Source organism: Callospermophilus lateralis, chromosome 10 (genome assembly GCF_048772815.1).
Source record: "Callospermophilus lateralis isolate mCalLat2 chromosome 10, mCalLat2.hap1, whole genome shotgun sequence".
In the NCBI taxonomy this organism is placed as follows: Eukaryota; Metazoa; Chordata; class Mammalia; order Rodentia; family Sciuridae; genus Callospermophilus; species Callospermophilus lateralis.
In genome coordinates, this window is record NC_135314.1 from 105787691 (window position 1) to 105803707 (window position 16017).

The window sequence follows — 16017 nt, forward strand, 5'->3', positions numbered from 1 at the left end:
GATGTGACAGTCACTAGTCTTGGTGTGATACTCTATAAGACATATTGTCTAGGGTGCATGGGAGGCCCTGATGCCTGCTGTTTGCTAGTCTTACTAGTTAGCTGCTGCGATGTCCCCACTTTCTGGAGCAAGTGTCGCCCTGAGGGGAACACACGCACCCCTAAGGCTCCTCCTTCACTGGTCCTCCAGGAAGTGGTCACATTGGTCCCTTTTTAGCCTCTGTATGGTTTTCATTTTCACTTCTAAGTGGGGCAGGATTTTACTAAATTCCTACTGATCTGAATGTGAATTTTGTGGAAATCAACAAAATTTCTGCATGCTCTCTACTCAGTGGTTAAGCAGGAAGGGGTGTTGTTACAGGAGCCTCTGTTGTGTGTGGAGATCTGGAATGTAGCTCTGTTGGTTTTTCCCTCTTTCATTGATAATCTCCAACATTTGTTTTACATGACTTAGATTTTTTCTCCCATGCCTGGAGAGTCCTGTGAGAACGCCAACCCTTCCTTGGGCAGAAGAATGTCACTTAATGGAGAGAAGTTGGCCAAGAGGGAAAAACCGAGGGAGTTGATTTTCCCATCTAATTATGACCTCCTCCGCCACCTGCAGTATGCAACACATTTTCCTATACCTCTGGTAAGTCACCCCTTCCCCCAGCTTACAGCCTGCTTGCTCTGTTATAAGGTCTTAACTTCCGAGTGCCAGATTACCCACCTGCGTGTTGGACTCACACCTGTGACAGCGGTGAGGTTTCCTTCTGCTGCTCTGTTGGTTGGGGTTCTGATCACGTGGCTTATGTCCTCAGGTCATCTACATTTGTGGAGTGACATGAGTGGCTGGCTGCCACAGAATTTTTATATTTGTATGGTTTTGTGAAAAGCATCCAAGTCACTGCAAGTGATGTCCCCCTGTGACCTCCTTCTCCATCTGAAAGTCATCTGCTCAGTAGCTGTGTGCTGCATGGTGGTAGGTGCTTTTGGTATGACACAGATGAGTAAGACTTTGGGGGCGCAGGAAAGACTAATGAGTCAGGATAGAGGCGAGTGTTCACCGCATGAGAAGCGATCCTGTGCGTGCCGAAGTTGAGTCAAGTCCAGGTGCCCACTGGAAGGTAAGCCACGAAATTCCCGGGCTCCTTTTGCTCTCAGAGGAGGAGTGGTGGAAAGGAGCCTCTGATTGGGAAGGGGCGACGTAAGGAGCCTCTGATTGGGAAGGGGCGACGTCAGTGTAGCTGCTGTGGCCAAGTGGGGCTTACTGGCTGTGGTTGAAGAACAGACAGCAAGCGGGTGAGTGTGGCCACAGGTTAACGTTGCGTCCCCAGGTTAATGTTGCGTCCCCATAGTGATGCCTTTGTTCTCTAGCGAGATGGACCGGGGTTCTGTATCGCTAGTGAACATGGGCCAGGTTCTCGGTTCTCCGGTTCCCTTGCTTTTTCCTGCAGTTCTGTGGTAAGTGCAATCACGGTGCCTCATTTTCTTCATGAGATGCTTTTCTAAATAATGTGAGGTGTGTGGTGTGTGAGCATGTTATTCTCTGGCTGTCTTTGGAGTTTTGATCAGCAAGCTACGTATTCTGCTAAAGTGACTCATTTTTTGGTAGTTTGGAACATCCTTCAAAATGATTCAAAATCACTAAATCCATGTTTTTATCTTAGCACAATGAAAAAAACATCCCTTTTCTGTGTGTGATTCATGTCTGTGGCTAGGTCAAAATGAGCCAGAACTCTTTTCTTGCTCATCTTTGTCTGAATATCTCAGCAGTTTTCAGCTGTACCAGTAGGCACCACCCACAGTTTATTTGGGGCAGCCGAAAGGGTAGCCTTATACTTTAGAGATGTGTCTTGAAGAAGTTATGGATGAACTATCACGAATCCTGGGGTTTTAAAATATTCAGAATTAAAGTCTGGGACTTAATAATAATTATGTATCAATATTACCTTCTTGGTTTTAATAAATGTACCATGATTTTATAAGGCATAACATTAGGGGGAACTGGGTGGAAAGTTTACAGGGTCTCTTTGAACTGTCTCTGCAGCTTTTCTATAAGTACGTCTGAAATAACTCCAAGATGAATAGATGATTTAAAAAAAACACAAAACAGGCTCATTGAGGCAGGAGGATCGAAAGTTCAAGGCCAGCCTTAGCAATTTAGTGAGACCCTATCTCTAAATAAAATATAAAAAATATATTTACAAAATTGTAAACAAGAGTTTCAAGTGGCTCAGTAGTTAGTTGACCCTGAGTTCAGTCCCCAGTCCTCTTCACCACCCACTCCAAGGAAACCAACAAGGAGAGATAAATAAAGCTAATATGGCATAATGTTGCCCATGGCAGAGGCTTTCCTGTGGTGTTCCTGGGAAAGCAGAGCTTTGCATCTGGGCGCTGAGCAGGGCTTGGAGCATCAGCTTGTCCATTCCACTGCTCCGGTGGCTGAACCTAGATTTGGGCATCCTAATGACTCGTCTACTTCCCTTAGAAGAGAGAGCATGGCGATTTCAGGGACCAGGTCCATGATGAGTCCAGACATAATGAAACTGTAATGTGATACTAGCAGAAGTTCTTGTACAATTGGTGTTTAGGACATAGCATTTAAAAAAAATTATTATTATTATTATTTGTACTGGGAATTGAACACAGGGTGCTTTATCACAGAGCTACACCCTTGGTCCTTTCATTTTTATATTTTTTAATTTTGAGACAGGGTCTCCCTACTTTGCTTAGGATCTCACATAGTTGCTCAGGCTGGCCTTGAACTTGTGGTCCTCCTGTCTAAGGCTCCTGAGTCACTGGGAGCACAGGAGTGGGCCACTGCACCTGGCAAGATATAGCATTTTTAACAGCTCTCCACCACTGATTGTCCTGAGTCCCCCTTACCACGAGTACAATCCGGAGACCGTCAGGGGAAGTAGAGTGTGCTAGGACAATCAGTGCTGCTGCTGAGAATGTGGCTCTGTTCCTTCAAAGAAAGGGGAAGTCTGACGATCCACCATGCTTGTGAGGAGAAGGCCAAGAACTTGGGGATTCTTTTCACTCTAGTGTGGCCCCAGTGAATAAAGACCAAGGGGGAGGAAAGGGGTTGCCTGGCAGTCCACAGACACACACCAGCTTCACATACACTCCTGCACAGATGCCATTTTGATCTGCCCATCAGCAAGCCTGTCGTTCAGGCCACCAGCATGCACAGGTGTTCTCCAGCCTGGACATCGGCCTGCGATGCTGATGGCGTTGCTGTCCTTGTTACCTGCAGACCACATGTGTCCAGACTTAACTTGTTACACATTTTTTAGTAGACACTTTCTGCATTTTGTCATTTATAATTCATTTCAGACTCAGAAAATATATTTGCAAAATTGTAGACAAGAGTTTCAGATTTTAGAAAAGGATTCTCCATATGCAAAAATGAATTCAGAATTGGACATGACACCCAGGGCCACTGTTTCTTAACCATGGCAGACAATGCGGTCTGCTGCCAGCTATTGGTCAGGGTTTGACTAATGATGCTGAGGGCTGAGGCTCACGTGCGTTGCCAAACTTTCCCACCCTCCTCCGACTGACTGCTGTTTACTGCCATGTGCTGAGGCCTACCTGTATCACTGGCCATGGAGAGAATTTGATCAGAGCCGGGACCCTGAGCATCGGAGTCTCCTGTACTTCAAATAGCCTGCCCCACGTGGGGCAGGCTCATCTCCCTGGGCCTGAGCTGGCCACCGGTCCAGCCCTTGTGTCCTTTACATGGCCTGCTCTGTGGCACTGCTGTGTCTGTTTTAAGGCCATCTGGAGCTAAAAATTTTTCCATACCTTCCACATGAGTTTCTGGTTTGGAAATGATAGTTTCAATACCTGGTATAATCTAATAACTCCCTTTGAAAATGAAATAGGGCCTGTGTGTTATCATAATATGACAAAATAAAAACATGAAATCACTAGATTTATTATTACAGTAGGAAGCCTTTGTAATTTACTGATTGAATATAAGCGTATGTAACACATTAAAAATTATCCATGAATTTTCAAGTTTTTTTTATAAATAAAAGCTTTTAAAATATATATATATATTTTAGTTGTCAATGGAACTTTATTTTATTTATATGCGGTGCTGAGAAATGAACCCAGGGCCTCACACATGCTAGGCAAGTGCTCTACCACTGATCCACAACCCCCAAACCCCAAACCCCAAAGCTCTTAGCTATTAGAAAAAGTTCAATGTTAAAACCTGGAGGAGGGGCTGGGGCTGTAGCTCAGTGGCAGAGCGCTTGCCTAGCATGAGACCCTGGGTTTGATCCTTAGCACCACATAAAAATAAACAAAATAAAGGCATATATATATAACCATATATAACTACAAAAAAATAAAAAAAAAACCTGAGGAGTAGCAGACTGAAGGATTACTGTTTTTTAAGTAATGAATTAAAAATAAATCAGGCAACAGGTGGTTTTGTATACATTTTTTTGGTCTTTTAAAGTTATCTGAAGTCCTTTAAAATTGTTTTGCTGAGGGGCTTCCTGGAAATTCACAGGGAGCTTATTTTACTGTTTCATTGGAAAGTTCAGTTCTGGGTAGTTAGATGAATACCTGAGTCTGTGTCATGGACACTTTTTGATTTCAAGGGTATTGCACGGATTGACACCGGTTGAACAACACTCTTTGGTTTTCTTGTACAAATATCTGGGCTCAGTAGTTTGACAACCGCAGTAGTAGTATGAGATTGGCTTGCATTTAGAAGTTGGGTTTCTGTGTAAGACAGTCCACATTTGCTTGCTGTCTGTATTTTTTATTACCAAGAACCCTCCCCCCACTTTTTTCCCGCCTTTCAAAACTGTAAATAGCTTTAAAGGTCCTGTAAAGGAGGAGGCAGTAGCATGAGAAGCCCCACATTTTACACATCATTTTCAGACCTTGTTTTTTCTTTCTGGGCCTTAGTCTCCTTAGGTGAGGCAAAAGTCTCAGTGACCTTAGAGCGGAATGCTTTTGAGAGATGATAGTACAGGATGGGGTCAAAGCACAGGTTGGACACTGCCAGGAGCAGCGTGGCCTCCTTGGCTTTGAAGAGCGAGATCCTGGTAGAGCAGTCAGAGATGACCTCTGTCTGGCTGAGGGTGTACGGGATCCGCACAACGTGGTAGGGCAGGAAGCAAACGATGTAGCCCGCGGTTACCAGGAGGATGCTGACGAGGGCCCGTCTCACGTTTGGGTAGTTTTCATTATCTCTGTTTCTATAGAGTTGTCGAATCACAAGGCAGTTGGATATTAAAATAATGGCTGAGAAATTCAGAAATATTGCTACACATATGAAGTTGGTCAGCAAATGCCAGTTTCTTCCGAATTCATTTTTAAATTCCATGCAGCCTACATTCGGCTTTTCCCGGATGTGTTTGATGGGAATTGCCATGTTGGGGACCATTATAAGAAGGACCATGAGCCACACAACTGTTGAGATCATTTTTGCAAATCCAGGTTCTTGGATGCGGTAGATCTTGCAGCTGTGGATCAGCTGGAGGTAGCGGTCAATGCTGACAAAGGCCAGGAAGATGATGGATAGGTACATGTTAATGTAGATCAGGCAGGCTGTCACTTGGCAGTGGAATATCCTTAGCTTCCATGGCGCCACGCCCAGGTCCACAACAATTTTCACTGGCAATGCCAGAGTGAGCAGGAAATCGGCAGTAAGCAAGTTGATCAGGTAGATGCTCACGCACCTGTGATTTGTGGGGGTCTGTGTAAAAGCCCAGGCTGCAAAGCAACTTCCAATAATTCCAATGAGGAAAACCAGATAAAAAAAATAGGTGAATGGCTCTAGATCTCTGTAAACTGGACAGAAAGACGAGCTGTTCATCATTTTCAGGGAAAGAAAGGATGGTTTCAACCAAAACCAATAAAAACCCAAAGAATCTGTTAACAAGAAAAAGGGGGAAAGGTTAGTAGTTACAATTAGAAACTATTTTCTTTAAAGCCATTTGCATGCATAATGCCCTCTTCTTTACAATTCTTAGGGGTTCCTTTACTAGACTGCGTGACCTGGGGGACTATTCTGGGTTGGGGCAAACTTTGGTTTCATTGTCTGATGCTGTGGCCTTGGGGTTTGCTCTGGCCCAGGGTTTTGTGTTCTGATAGCTCTGTTATCACTGCCAGAGGATGTGAGAGAGCAGAGATTCTGAGAAGTTCAGAGAGGAAGCTGGTGGTGTGACTGTCAGCTTTCTTTTTATGGGTTTTGTAACTCCTCATGCTGGGAGAACCTAAGCGGACAGGATGGCCACAAACCCATTGGATTAGAAAAGTGTTACTTGAAAAGTATAGTCTTTAAAACCGTGTAGCCTGTTAGAACATTTTCAGTACCAAAATTTCATTTCATTTGTCTTTCTAGCAGAGAGAGAGAGAAGGATTAGATTCTGGTCTTGGATGGGTGCTTTTTATCTCCCTCCAGTTACTCCTGTGTCACAGTGGAATATACCTGTGGTGTCCAGCATCGGGTTTGAAGATGTAGTACAAAATGTTATCAGAAACACCCTGCAGCTGTGCATGGAGTCGCATGCCTATAATCCCAGTGGCTCTGGAGGCTGAGATAGGGGGATTGTGATTCCCAAGCCAGCCTCAGCAAAAAACGAGGTGCTAAGCAACTCAGACCCTGTCTCTAAATAAAATACAAAAAATAGGGCTGGGGATGTGGCTCAGTGGTTGAGTATCCTTGATTTCAATGCCCGGTACCCAAACAAAAAAAGACCTTGTAAGAAATACTAATTGGACTGTTTTATACAAGTTATATCAAGTTAGCAATGCATTTTTAGGATTTTATAAATATTTTTATGCTGAGCATGTGTTGAAGTGTTCTTGGGGGATATTAGGTTTAATATATTAATGAAATTCCTTTCTCCTGTTTCTTCTTACTTGTTAGAATGTCGCTACTAGAAAAACAAACTTTTCTTATGGTTTGGTTTTCTTGCTGTTGGTCAGTACTGGTACGGATGTTTCCCTGGCAGTGTTTCCACATAGTTTTGTGAAAGATGTATTTTAGAAGCTTCTGGAACATAGATGTCTGCTTGTTGAGGAAGGCTCCGCTGCCTTAGCATCAGAGCACCTGACCTCACCACCGGTGGTTTTCCTTCTGTGGTAGGTTAGGGGAAGTCAGGAGCCCAGAGCCTGGAATCAGGGTTGAAGACGACATTAAAATCTCACCATCTGTCCCCACATCCCAAACCTGGTTGGGTTTATTAGGGGGGCCAGGCTGGGTGGGTCCTTTGACAGGGTCTGGCCAGACTCGAATGCCCAGGGCCACAGGGACTCTTTTCCGGTACTGCTTTTTGCTCTGAGTAGCACCAACTTTTCTTCATTTTAAAGATCATAGTATTACATTTGTGTCTTGGTGGAAAAAAATTATTTACAAACTGTTTTCCTTTTTTTGTTTGGTGTGACGAGAGAATGGTGTTTTACCACTGAACTACATTCCCAGCCCTTTAAAAAAATTTTTATTTTGAGACAGGGTCTCACTAGTAGCTGAGGCTGGCCTTGAACTTGCCCCCTTCTGCCTCAGCCTCCTGAGTCACTGGATTATAGATGTGTGCCATTGTGCATGATCCATATGTAACCTTTGTAAAAGTTCGAAATACTGCATGTAGTGGCTGACTTAGAAAGTCACATCAGACATTTAGTCTCTCTTTAAAACAAAAGGACAGACACACACTTTTGGAAGTCTAAATTTTCTCAAAAACTATTTAATGAACTATTATGTCAATCTTGGAAGGAAACAATGTGTGCAAAGAGATTAATAAGACAGTTGCACCTAAAATTCCCTAAGTTAAAGTGTCATTTATAAGGCACACGCCCTTCCCTTTATCTGCCCCAACCAGGGCTTCAGCTCTATGAAAAATGTCATTTTATATCAAACTCAGCCGGGACAGTGGAGCACACACTTTGTGCCTGTTGACGGCTGTATGTATGCCATGAACCTTCCATCCCTCCTGTGGGATAGCTGTCATTGTCTGTGCTTTGCAGACAGCAGAGTGAGCCGTAACGAGGTTCCCTGGTCATGGTTATGTAGCTCTCAGTTTTAGAGACAGGACCCCAGTCTGCTCTCAGAAGCTATATTCCACACTACTCCAAAACACTGTCCCAATAATCATCATGGTAAGTAACAGCGGTGAGGGATGTGATGAAAATGCTTAACCGTGCAGCCACCAGTCCTCACAAGACCAGGCCTTACTAGCCACGGCAGGATCGTGTTCTGATGTTTTGAGCAGTGTTCAGGTGAAAGCTGAAGTAAGACATTCACTCTTGACCTTCCCTAATAAGAGAAGTGTCCACTCTCCGAGCATTTTACTGTTTCATTTTACAATAGGTACATTTAAAAACTAAGCCTAGTTAAACTGAAGTTCCATAACTGAGGTCCCTCCTCTCTCCCTACTACCCACTGCTCCCATGGCTGAGAGGCAGGCCAGGGCCCTGCATGTGCTCAGCATGGGGTCTGCTGCTGTGTCCGCTGCCCATCCCAATTCCCTGTTCAGGTTGGTGGGACCTTCACTGTCTGAGAACAGGTCCTGCTGCCCCGGTACTTTGGCAGGTGATAGAGCTCTGGGATCCCAGGACATCAGTGATGGGCATAACCTTTACTGAGAGCGTCCAGTCAGGCGAGGAGACCAAGGTCTGCCTCTTGTGTGTTACTCAAGAGTTTGCAGTTTTCAGAGCAGGGTGAGGAGCTGTCATGGAGCATTGTCTTCTAGGTTCCCTGCCTTTATGCTGGTCCATCCCAACTCCTGCCTATCCCCAATTTCCTTGGTGCCTGGAGTTCTGACGGTTGCCATTTATTTGCACCTTGGAATCATGAGCAGCCTTTTCACCTCTGAGTCCAAAAACTAGTGTCATTGTGCCCTGATCTCACCTCCCACCTGTGCCTTTTGTCTCCTTATGGGGTGGTGGGATTTAGACTTCAGTGCTCCCATTCCAAATGTTACACAGATAGTAGCATCAAGGTGTGTGTCGAGCTCCCCGGTGCCTGCACAGTTACATGGCATGTCTTGTCAGTAGACAAGAGAGAGAGAAGAATTAGGATAGTTGGTTTTGATTAATTATTATTCTAATTAGAATTCACTATGTATTTTATAGGTGAGTGATTTATTTAAAATAGACTGCGGCTTTTCAGCCTGAGAACCATGGTTTTATGAAATTCCATCTAGATGTCAATGAAAACGGTTTATTTAGAATTTCCAGTTGTGTCGATTAGAGCTTAAATCATACCTTTCTGACATCCTATGTTCTCTGTCACAAATTCAAGAACTAAGTGCCTGATGAATATTTTGCCAACCAGTTATGAGCCAGTGGAAATGTCAAGTACTCCAGCCAGTCCAAGGAGAGATCTGCAGTGTTTCCTTTGCCCCCTGTACAGTACCCATGGCTGGCAAAAACCTGGCTGGATCCTCCATGGGAGTAACAGGCAAAGTGTGTGAAATGATCTATGGTGCATTTCTAGAGCAAAGGAAGTTTGAGACCGTTGTGTCCTGCTAGAAAGACCTGTGACATGGCCATTGTCCAGCCAGTTATAAAACCGAGTGACCGAAGAGTACTGCTCGCCTGTTAGCTTGGTTTGAATTAAACTGTCTTTTTGAGATGGATGGATGGGGCATCAGATAGAACAGAACTATAGAGTAGTTTTTAGGCAGGAACTACTTAGAGTTTAATAGTTGGTACTTGCCTTCTGTGGAAAAGCTTTGAATAGATTGAAGTATTTAAAATGACATACCTGGGGGTGTTTTCTCTAGCCTGAGCTGGCCTAGCTCCTCGTCTCCGGAGAAGTGTGAGCTGTTGGGTTAGTTGAAGCAGCAAGAGCCCGTTGCCGGGTTCCTGGCTGTACTAAATGTTTCCTGTCCTTTTTGTGTGGTTTTAAAATGTTGCAGATTGACGTAGATGAAACTGTGGTTTGCATGTAGTTTAACTGCATGAAAGCCTCCCGGAGAAGCCCGCCCCAGCCAGTTCTACATGTGTTTTCTTCAACAACTCAAATTTGTCATTATTTTTGAGAGAAAAGACTTTCAATTTGTCCATTGTGGTACTTAGGCTTTATTTTATTTAAAATATTAATATTTAAAATTTTATATATTTTTTAACTACCCAAGATATAGTCTGTGTCTTCATGGTTTCAAGAATGGCAGTATTTTTTGCCTTGAAGGAATTATGAGTTAAAGATGCAGGAAGGTGTTGAAGAAAGACCTCTTCAGTGTATGCAGTAACACTCACCAGTTTCCAGCACTTAAAATGTTATTGTTCACATGGTTTTACAGTTTTTCATTCCAGAATGTATTGTACCATTTTTTCCAAATCATGAAAGTGGAGTGTTTTGTCAGTTTAACTACACGGCTTCATGAATTGAGACAGTTATGTAGTGATTAGTAGATTATTGGATTGTCTGGTCAAGTGTCTGTCCTCCTGGAGGTGGGGAAGTGTCTACTGAAGTCTGAAGGAGCCTGGCCTGGAGGGGACCGGGCGGAAGTCCTTGCTCTTAAGGAGCCGCTCATCCTCACCAACAGACCCTTTGTAAGGCTCCCTGTTATAAGGCTGCCTTTATGAAAGGCAGCATGAGCTTCTGATCCCAGCCCGTTTTGGGAGCTGGTACGCTGGTCTGAAGTTCACCTGTGAGTGCAGAGCCACGCCTGGTAGGTAACAGTCTGCTTTCTTCCAGTGTCTCATTGTCTTGGTGGGTGCTTTGTTTTCTCTTCTTTTTCTCCTTATAGTTCTTTGTCAGTTTTCTGAATTAAAAAAAAAAAAATTTAGACCCCTTTAGAATCTAAACCCAATTTCTTGGTATTTTCACTTTAGTTTTTTTTTTTTTTTAGAAAAATTCCCCCAAAAGACTAGATGAGACGTGTCCAGCTACAGTGAATTTAGGAGGAGTTTGAGGTTGCTCATGGTGATAATGGTCATTTGATTCAGATATTCTGGGCAATCTTCCAAATTCATGTAGTTATAACTATTGCTTTTTTTTTTTTTTTTTTAAATATAGACTTACCTATGAGGTAGAAGGAAACTGTTTCTAAAGCTTTGCATTTGATTTCTGATTAAGTACCAAGGTCAACTTTCATTGTAATAGTTGAAGGAAGTGCTCCATCTTTTAGGATGTGTGTGAAGACACACTTGTGAGGTGGGCGCAGTAGTGCCTGCCTATAATCCAAGGGACTCAGGAGGGCTGAGGCAGGAAGACCACAAGTTCAAAGCCAGCCTCAGCAATTTACAAGACCCTGCCTCTAAAAAAAGGAGGGTGGGGCTGGGGGGTGGGGTTGTGGTTCAGTAGTAGAGTGCTTGCCTAGCATGCGTGAGGCACTGGGTTCAATCCTCAGCACCACATAAACAAATAAAGATGTTGTATCCACCCAAAACTAAAAAAATAAAAATTAAAAAATTAAAGAAGAGCTGGGGTGTGACTTGGTAGTTATGAGCCCCTGGGTTCAATTTCCAGAACCAAAAAACAAAAAAAAGACTCTTGTGGAAGAGACACATGTGCCAGACAAGTAAGTGAGTAGTAAGGATAGGGCTGTGTCCCTGGGCTGAGGAGGAAACGTGGGGTAAGATGACAGCTAACCCAGTGGCCTGGGCCTGGGATGCCAGGATTTTGGTGAAGTCTGTCTTTTCGTCCTTCCTTCATTTGTCATATTTATATGCTCAGTTCCGTGACTTCCCTGGTTTACTTCAGGATCATAGACAGAACTGGGAAGTACAGCAGCTGCTCTGAAGACTTGAAGACCAGGTCTGTGTGTCTGGTTTGGTGCCCCCTTGCCGTGGGATACGGAGCGTGGACAGCGCAGCTGTGTTGGGTGGTCGAGGTTGGTCACATGGAGGGTCATCCCAGTGGAACTGTGTTCTCCCCACTGCCTCTGTGGATTTTTAAAAATATGTAGGTTTTAGTTGTTGATGGACCTTTATTATATTTATTAAGAAGCAGTCCTAAGAATCAAACCCGTGGCCCCACACATGCCAGTCAAGTGCTCCCCCACTGAGTCACAACCCCAACCCTTTCCAGAGATTTTTTTAAAAATATATTTATTTTTTAGTTGTAGTTGGACATCATACCTTTATTTTATGTGGTGCTGAGGATGGAACCCAGGGCCTCACACGTGCTAGACGAGCGCTTTACCACTGAGCCACAACCCCAGTCCCAGGGATTTTTAAAGTACAGGTTCCATCTGAGTTTCCACAACCTGCTCCTTTTCGTTTCATTGAGGACAACTGTTTCTCGGAGTGTTCTTGGTTACCTTCCAGGAAATGCGTGTTATCACTGACCTAGTGCTTCACCAGCCCAAGTGGGAAGAAGCGCGGTAAAGTTATTTTTTCCTTACCTTGGTCATGGTTGTACTTTCTATTTAGGAAATGATGTATTTGTTACTTTCATGGACTTTTATGTGTAAGATGATAAATTGTCCCATAAGTTATAAGTGGAGGAAAAAGGATGTCTTTGTTTTCAGCTCTGTTACCTGTACACTTTTGGTTTTATAGAATACAAATACCAAACACCATTTCAGCGGGAATATTTCTTTTTGATGTATATGATTTTTAAAATTTGCTTTTTAGACCCCACCACAGCCAGGAATAGGTCTGGGAACTTTTCTTTCTATTTTTGGGGATTGAACCCAGGGACACTATTACTACTGAGCCACATTCCTAGCCCTTTTTGTGTTTTATTTTTAGACAGGGTCTCACTAAGTTGCTGAGACCAGCTTTGAACTTGACGATCCCCCTGCCTCAGTCTCCTGAGTCTCTAGGATGATAGAGCCACTGTGTCTGGCTTATTTTCTAAAAAACAAGAAAACCATCCATGAGGCCTGGGAGATTCCACCCTCTACAGATGGGAAAGCTGGGGCGTGGAGAAATTAAGGCCTGCCCAACACCACCCAGCTATAATCAATACTCTCTCTCTCTTACTCTTGTTTATTGGGAAAGAGCTGGGTGGGGACAGACAGTGGTCATTAAGTAGGCCTCAGGTCAGTCCAGGTCCCCTGCTTAGTGTTACGACCACGGGAACATCAATGCCACTCTTCCCACCTTCCCCATGGAGTTGCACCCTCTGGAATGTGAGCTCAGCTCAAAATAATGTGCGGGAAGATTTTTATGGTCCATGACCTCTGGAGCAGCCGCCATGTCTCCGTGTCTGCCCTTTGTCTGGGTTGCTCTGCTTAAAGTTTGGAAGATTTTCTTTAAGCATGTACTTCCCTTACCCATTCAGATTAGCTCACTGTTTCCTAATGCTACCTGAGACGCGTGGCTTCAGATACCAGGGTGACTCATGTGATTAGGTAGAGTAGTTTTATTTTTATTATTATTATTTTTTTTGGTGTGGGGGGGTCTTGGGGATGGAGCTCAGGGGCACGTTACCACTGAGCCACATCTGATGGTGACGACTGCAGACCATGGACAGCAGTGGGCGTGGCAGCAGCAGTGTTTGTGGTTCTCTGCTGGAGGCAGTTCAGGCTCTTTGCTTGGAGCCTTACATCACTTTCAGTCATAACAAGAGTCTCTGGCTTGACTTTTTGGCCTGACTTTACATTTTCTTTTGTCGGGACCCAAGAACTGAGGTCCAGAGCTTCAGGTCCCCAATCTCCTGTGATCTCGGTGGCATTACAGGATCTATTAGAGGAAGGGGCTGGGACCCGATCTTGGATGTTCCCAAGGACTGTAATTAGCAAGCTATGAGAGCCCACTGGGTCAGGAGACGCTACAAGACAGGAAGCCACTTGGGAGGATTGTAGTCCTGTTGGCGAGAGGCCAGGAGGGTCTGAAGTCATGGGGGAGGGCTGTGCTGCTGGGAATCTCCGCAGAGGTGAAGTCACCGAGTGGTGTGAGCAGAGCCGTGGGAGTCCAGGCCCCAGGGTCAGGGGTGGGGACAGGCCTGGGGAGGAAAGCCAGTGTGGTTTCCTGGCTTACAAGGAAAACCACCACATCGTTGGCTATGGCATAGATTGATCTTTATTCTGTTCATTTTCAGTAGATATTAAATAATCCTCGTAGCATTTTGTAGGTCATCGGCCAAGATTTTCTGATTAAGGATCTCTCATTTTGAACATCAGTGATTGTGACTCTGGTTTTCGTATTTAAAATTGTGTTCTCCTCTGATATTTGTAATATCAACCAGACCAAAAAACACAGTTGGTCATGGAATTCAGAACTTTCTATGTGGCTGCATGTTCTTATTAATGAGCAGGTGGATTTGATGTGGTTTAAATTGGCTTTTACTTTTCAAACAATGTGAGGATTGGCTTCTCCTTTCAGTCCTAAGCCTCAGAAGGAACTGATAGTCCTTCCTAAAGCTGATGGCTTAGCATAAACAGAATAGTTAACATCCTACACCCTGCAGGTCAGCCATGGAGACTGTCGGCTTCGACAGGGAGCATGCAGTGATGTCAAGGGACATGAACCGTATAGAGCCCATGCCAGCCACTTTTCTTGGTGTCTTTTTTTTTGGTCAGGAACTGGAATAATAGGACAGTGAGCTCTTCCTTAGGACTTTGCCATGAACTTCCGGAGAGGTTTAGCAGCTGTCAAATGCAGAGGACTGGGGGAGAAGGGAATGTACCGCCCAGGGCCTGCCCTGACTTGCACTGGGAGAGTTAGGCTGAGGATCCTGGAGGGGATAATGGCACAAGGTTACCTCTTGTCTGAAGTCCTGCATTGCAGGTCCTGAAGGCATTTGAGGCGGTGTGTGGAAGTGGGGAGAGGAGGCTTAGGAAGAAGACATCAGCTGTCTGTGAACCTGGGAGGAGCCTCAGAATCTTACTGTGAGCCCCTTCAAAGAGCAGCAAGTAATCCTGGCAGTGAGGAAAAGCCCCGGGAGTCTGCAGGCTTTCTCAGGGAAATGCTCATCCTGTGTTTTCCTGTTGATCAGATAGTGCCATTCTTCCTAGACACCCGCCACTCCCTCCGTGCTTGTCCTAAAATTTCTGTTGTAAATGCAGAGGTGGGAATGTGGTAACATCTTATAGTCCCTATAAGACCCCAAACTGCTTTGGAAAACACCTTATTTTGTGTAAACATGTCTTTTCTGTAATTATTTTATAAATAACATTTACATTATGAATTTATGGCAGATAAATCAGTGTGACATTTAATTCTTGTGTACCAGTGGTGCTACGAAGAGGTTAAACCTCCTTGCAAACTGCAGGGGAAAGAGAGCCATATTTCATTGAAGTGGTTCTTTTTGGGGTGATGGCCTGACTTGAAATGGTCATCTGCATACCACTCGAGTCTTACAGAGAACAGGTTACCAAAGGGAAGTGGTGGCTCTTCTGCTGAGCACTGCACAGTACAGCTCCCCCAGGCCGTAGTGCAGGCCCTGCATGCAGGTCAGCAGCTCCAGGCACCCCGATCCCCTCTGCAGACAATACTCTGTGTAGTAATATGTCCGTGGTCTTTGGTGTTATAGGTATTTTTGTACTTATAGAAAGTTTTTGTCTCCAAAGTTGGGGTAAAAAGATCAGGTGGCGGGCACAGGTTAAAGACAGAATACAGAAATGACAGACCTCACTGATATAAGGAGGAGTAAAGCTTGGTATGAGCATGTTTTCCAGATCATTCTTTTAGATGAAGCCAGTGTATCCAGATTTTCCAATTGATTGGTGTCCCTTCCCTACCACAAGGGAAATCAAGCATGTGCAATACGTCTTACTGGCTGGCATGCCCAGAGCTGGGGACCATGGCTGTAGGCCAGGGTGGACATGGTCTCACACTGTGCCGTTTCTGCAGCTGCCCTGACTCTTCATTCGAGGATGCCCGAGCTCTGTCCGAGGGGTGCCCAAGTGAAGGGTGCACTTCTAGGCTTTACATGTGTATGGCATCCCTTCTAGAAGTTTCTCTAGAGCCTGGGCCTCGCTGTCATTGGGTCACATTGGGTCCTGTGCTGTCCCAATCTGTGGGACCAAGACCTGTTAATCACCAGGACAGGGAAGTGTGACTTTCCCAACAGGAACGTGTACTTGTGTCATCTGAGTAAAGAGGGTGTGGGCGGAGGAGACTTTGGGTGGCCCTGCTGCTGCTACCCGCCTCTGTGGGTAGGTGC

General features: G+C 44.7%; 2 protein-coding genes across 3 annotated transcripts in view; one reads left to right on the top strand and one right to left on the bottom strand.

Moving 5' to 3' along the window:
- Med12l (mediator complex subunit 12L) overlaps positions 1-16017 on the top strand; it is a 269754-nt gene that overhangs the window by 87453 nt on the left and 166284 nt on the right. For both annotated transcript variants that reach the window (XM_076867434.2, XM_076867435.2), the window contains one exon: positions 454-630. In XM_076867434.2, the coding sequence (XP_076723549.2) occupies positions 454-630 (177 nt within the window). The remainder of the gene's footprint in view (positions 1-453; positions 631-16017) is intronic.
- On the bottom strand, positions 4870-5829 carry Gpr171 (G protein-coupled receptor 171). The gene has a single exon (XM_076867440.1). The coding sequence runs from the start codon at positions 5827-5829 to the stop codon at positions 4870-4872; it is 960 nt and encodes a 319-aa protein (XP_076723555.1).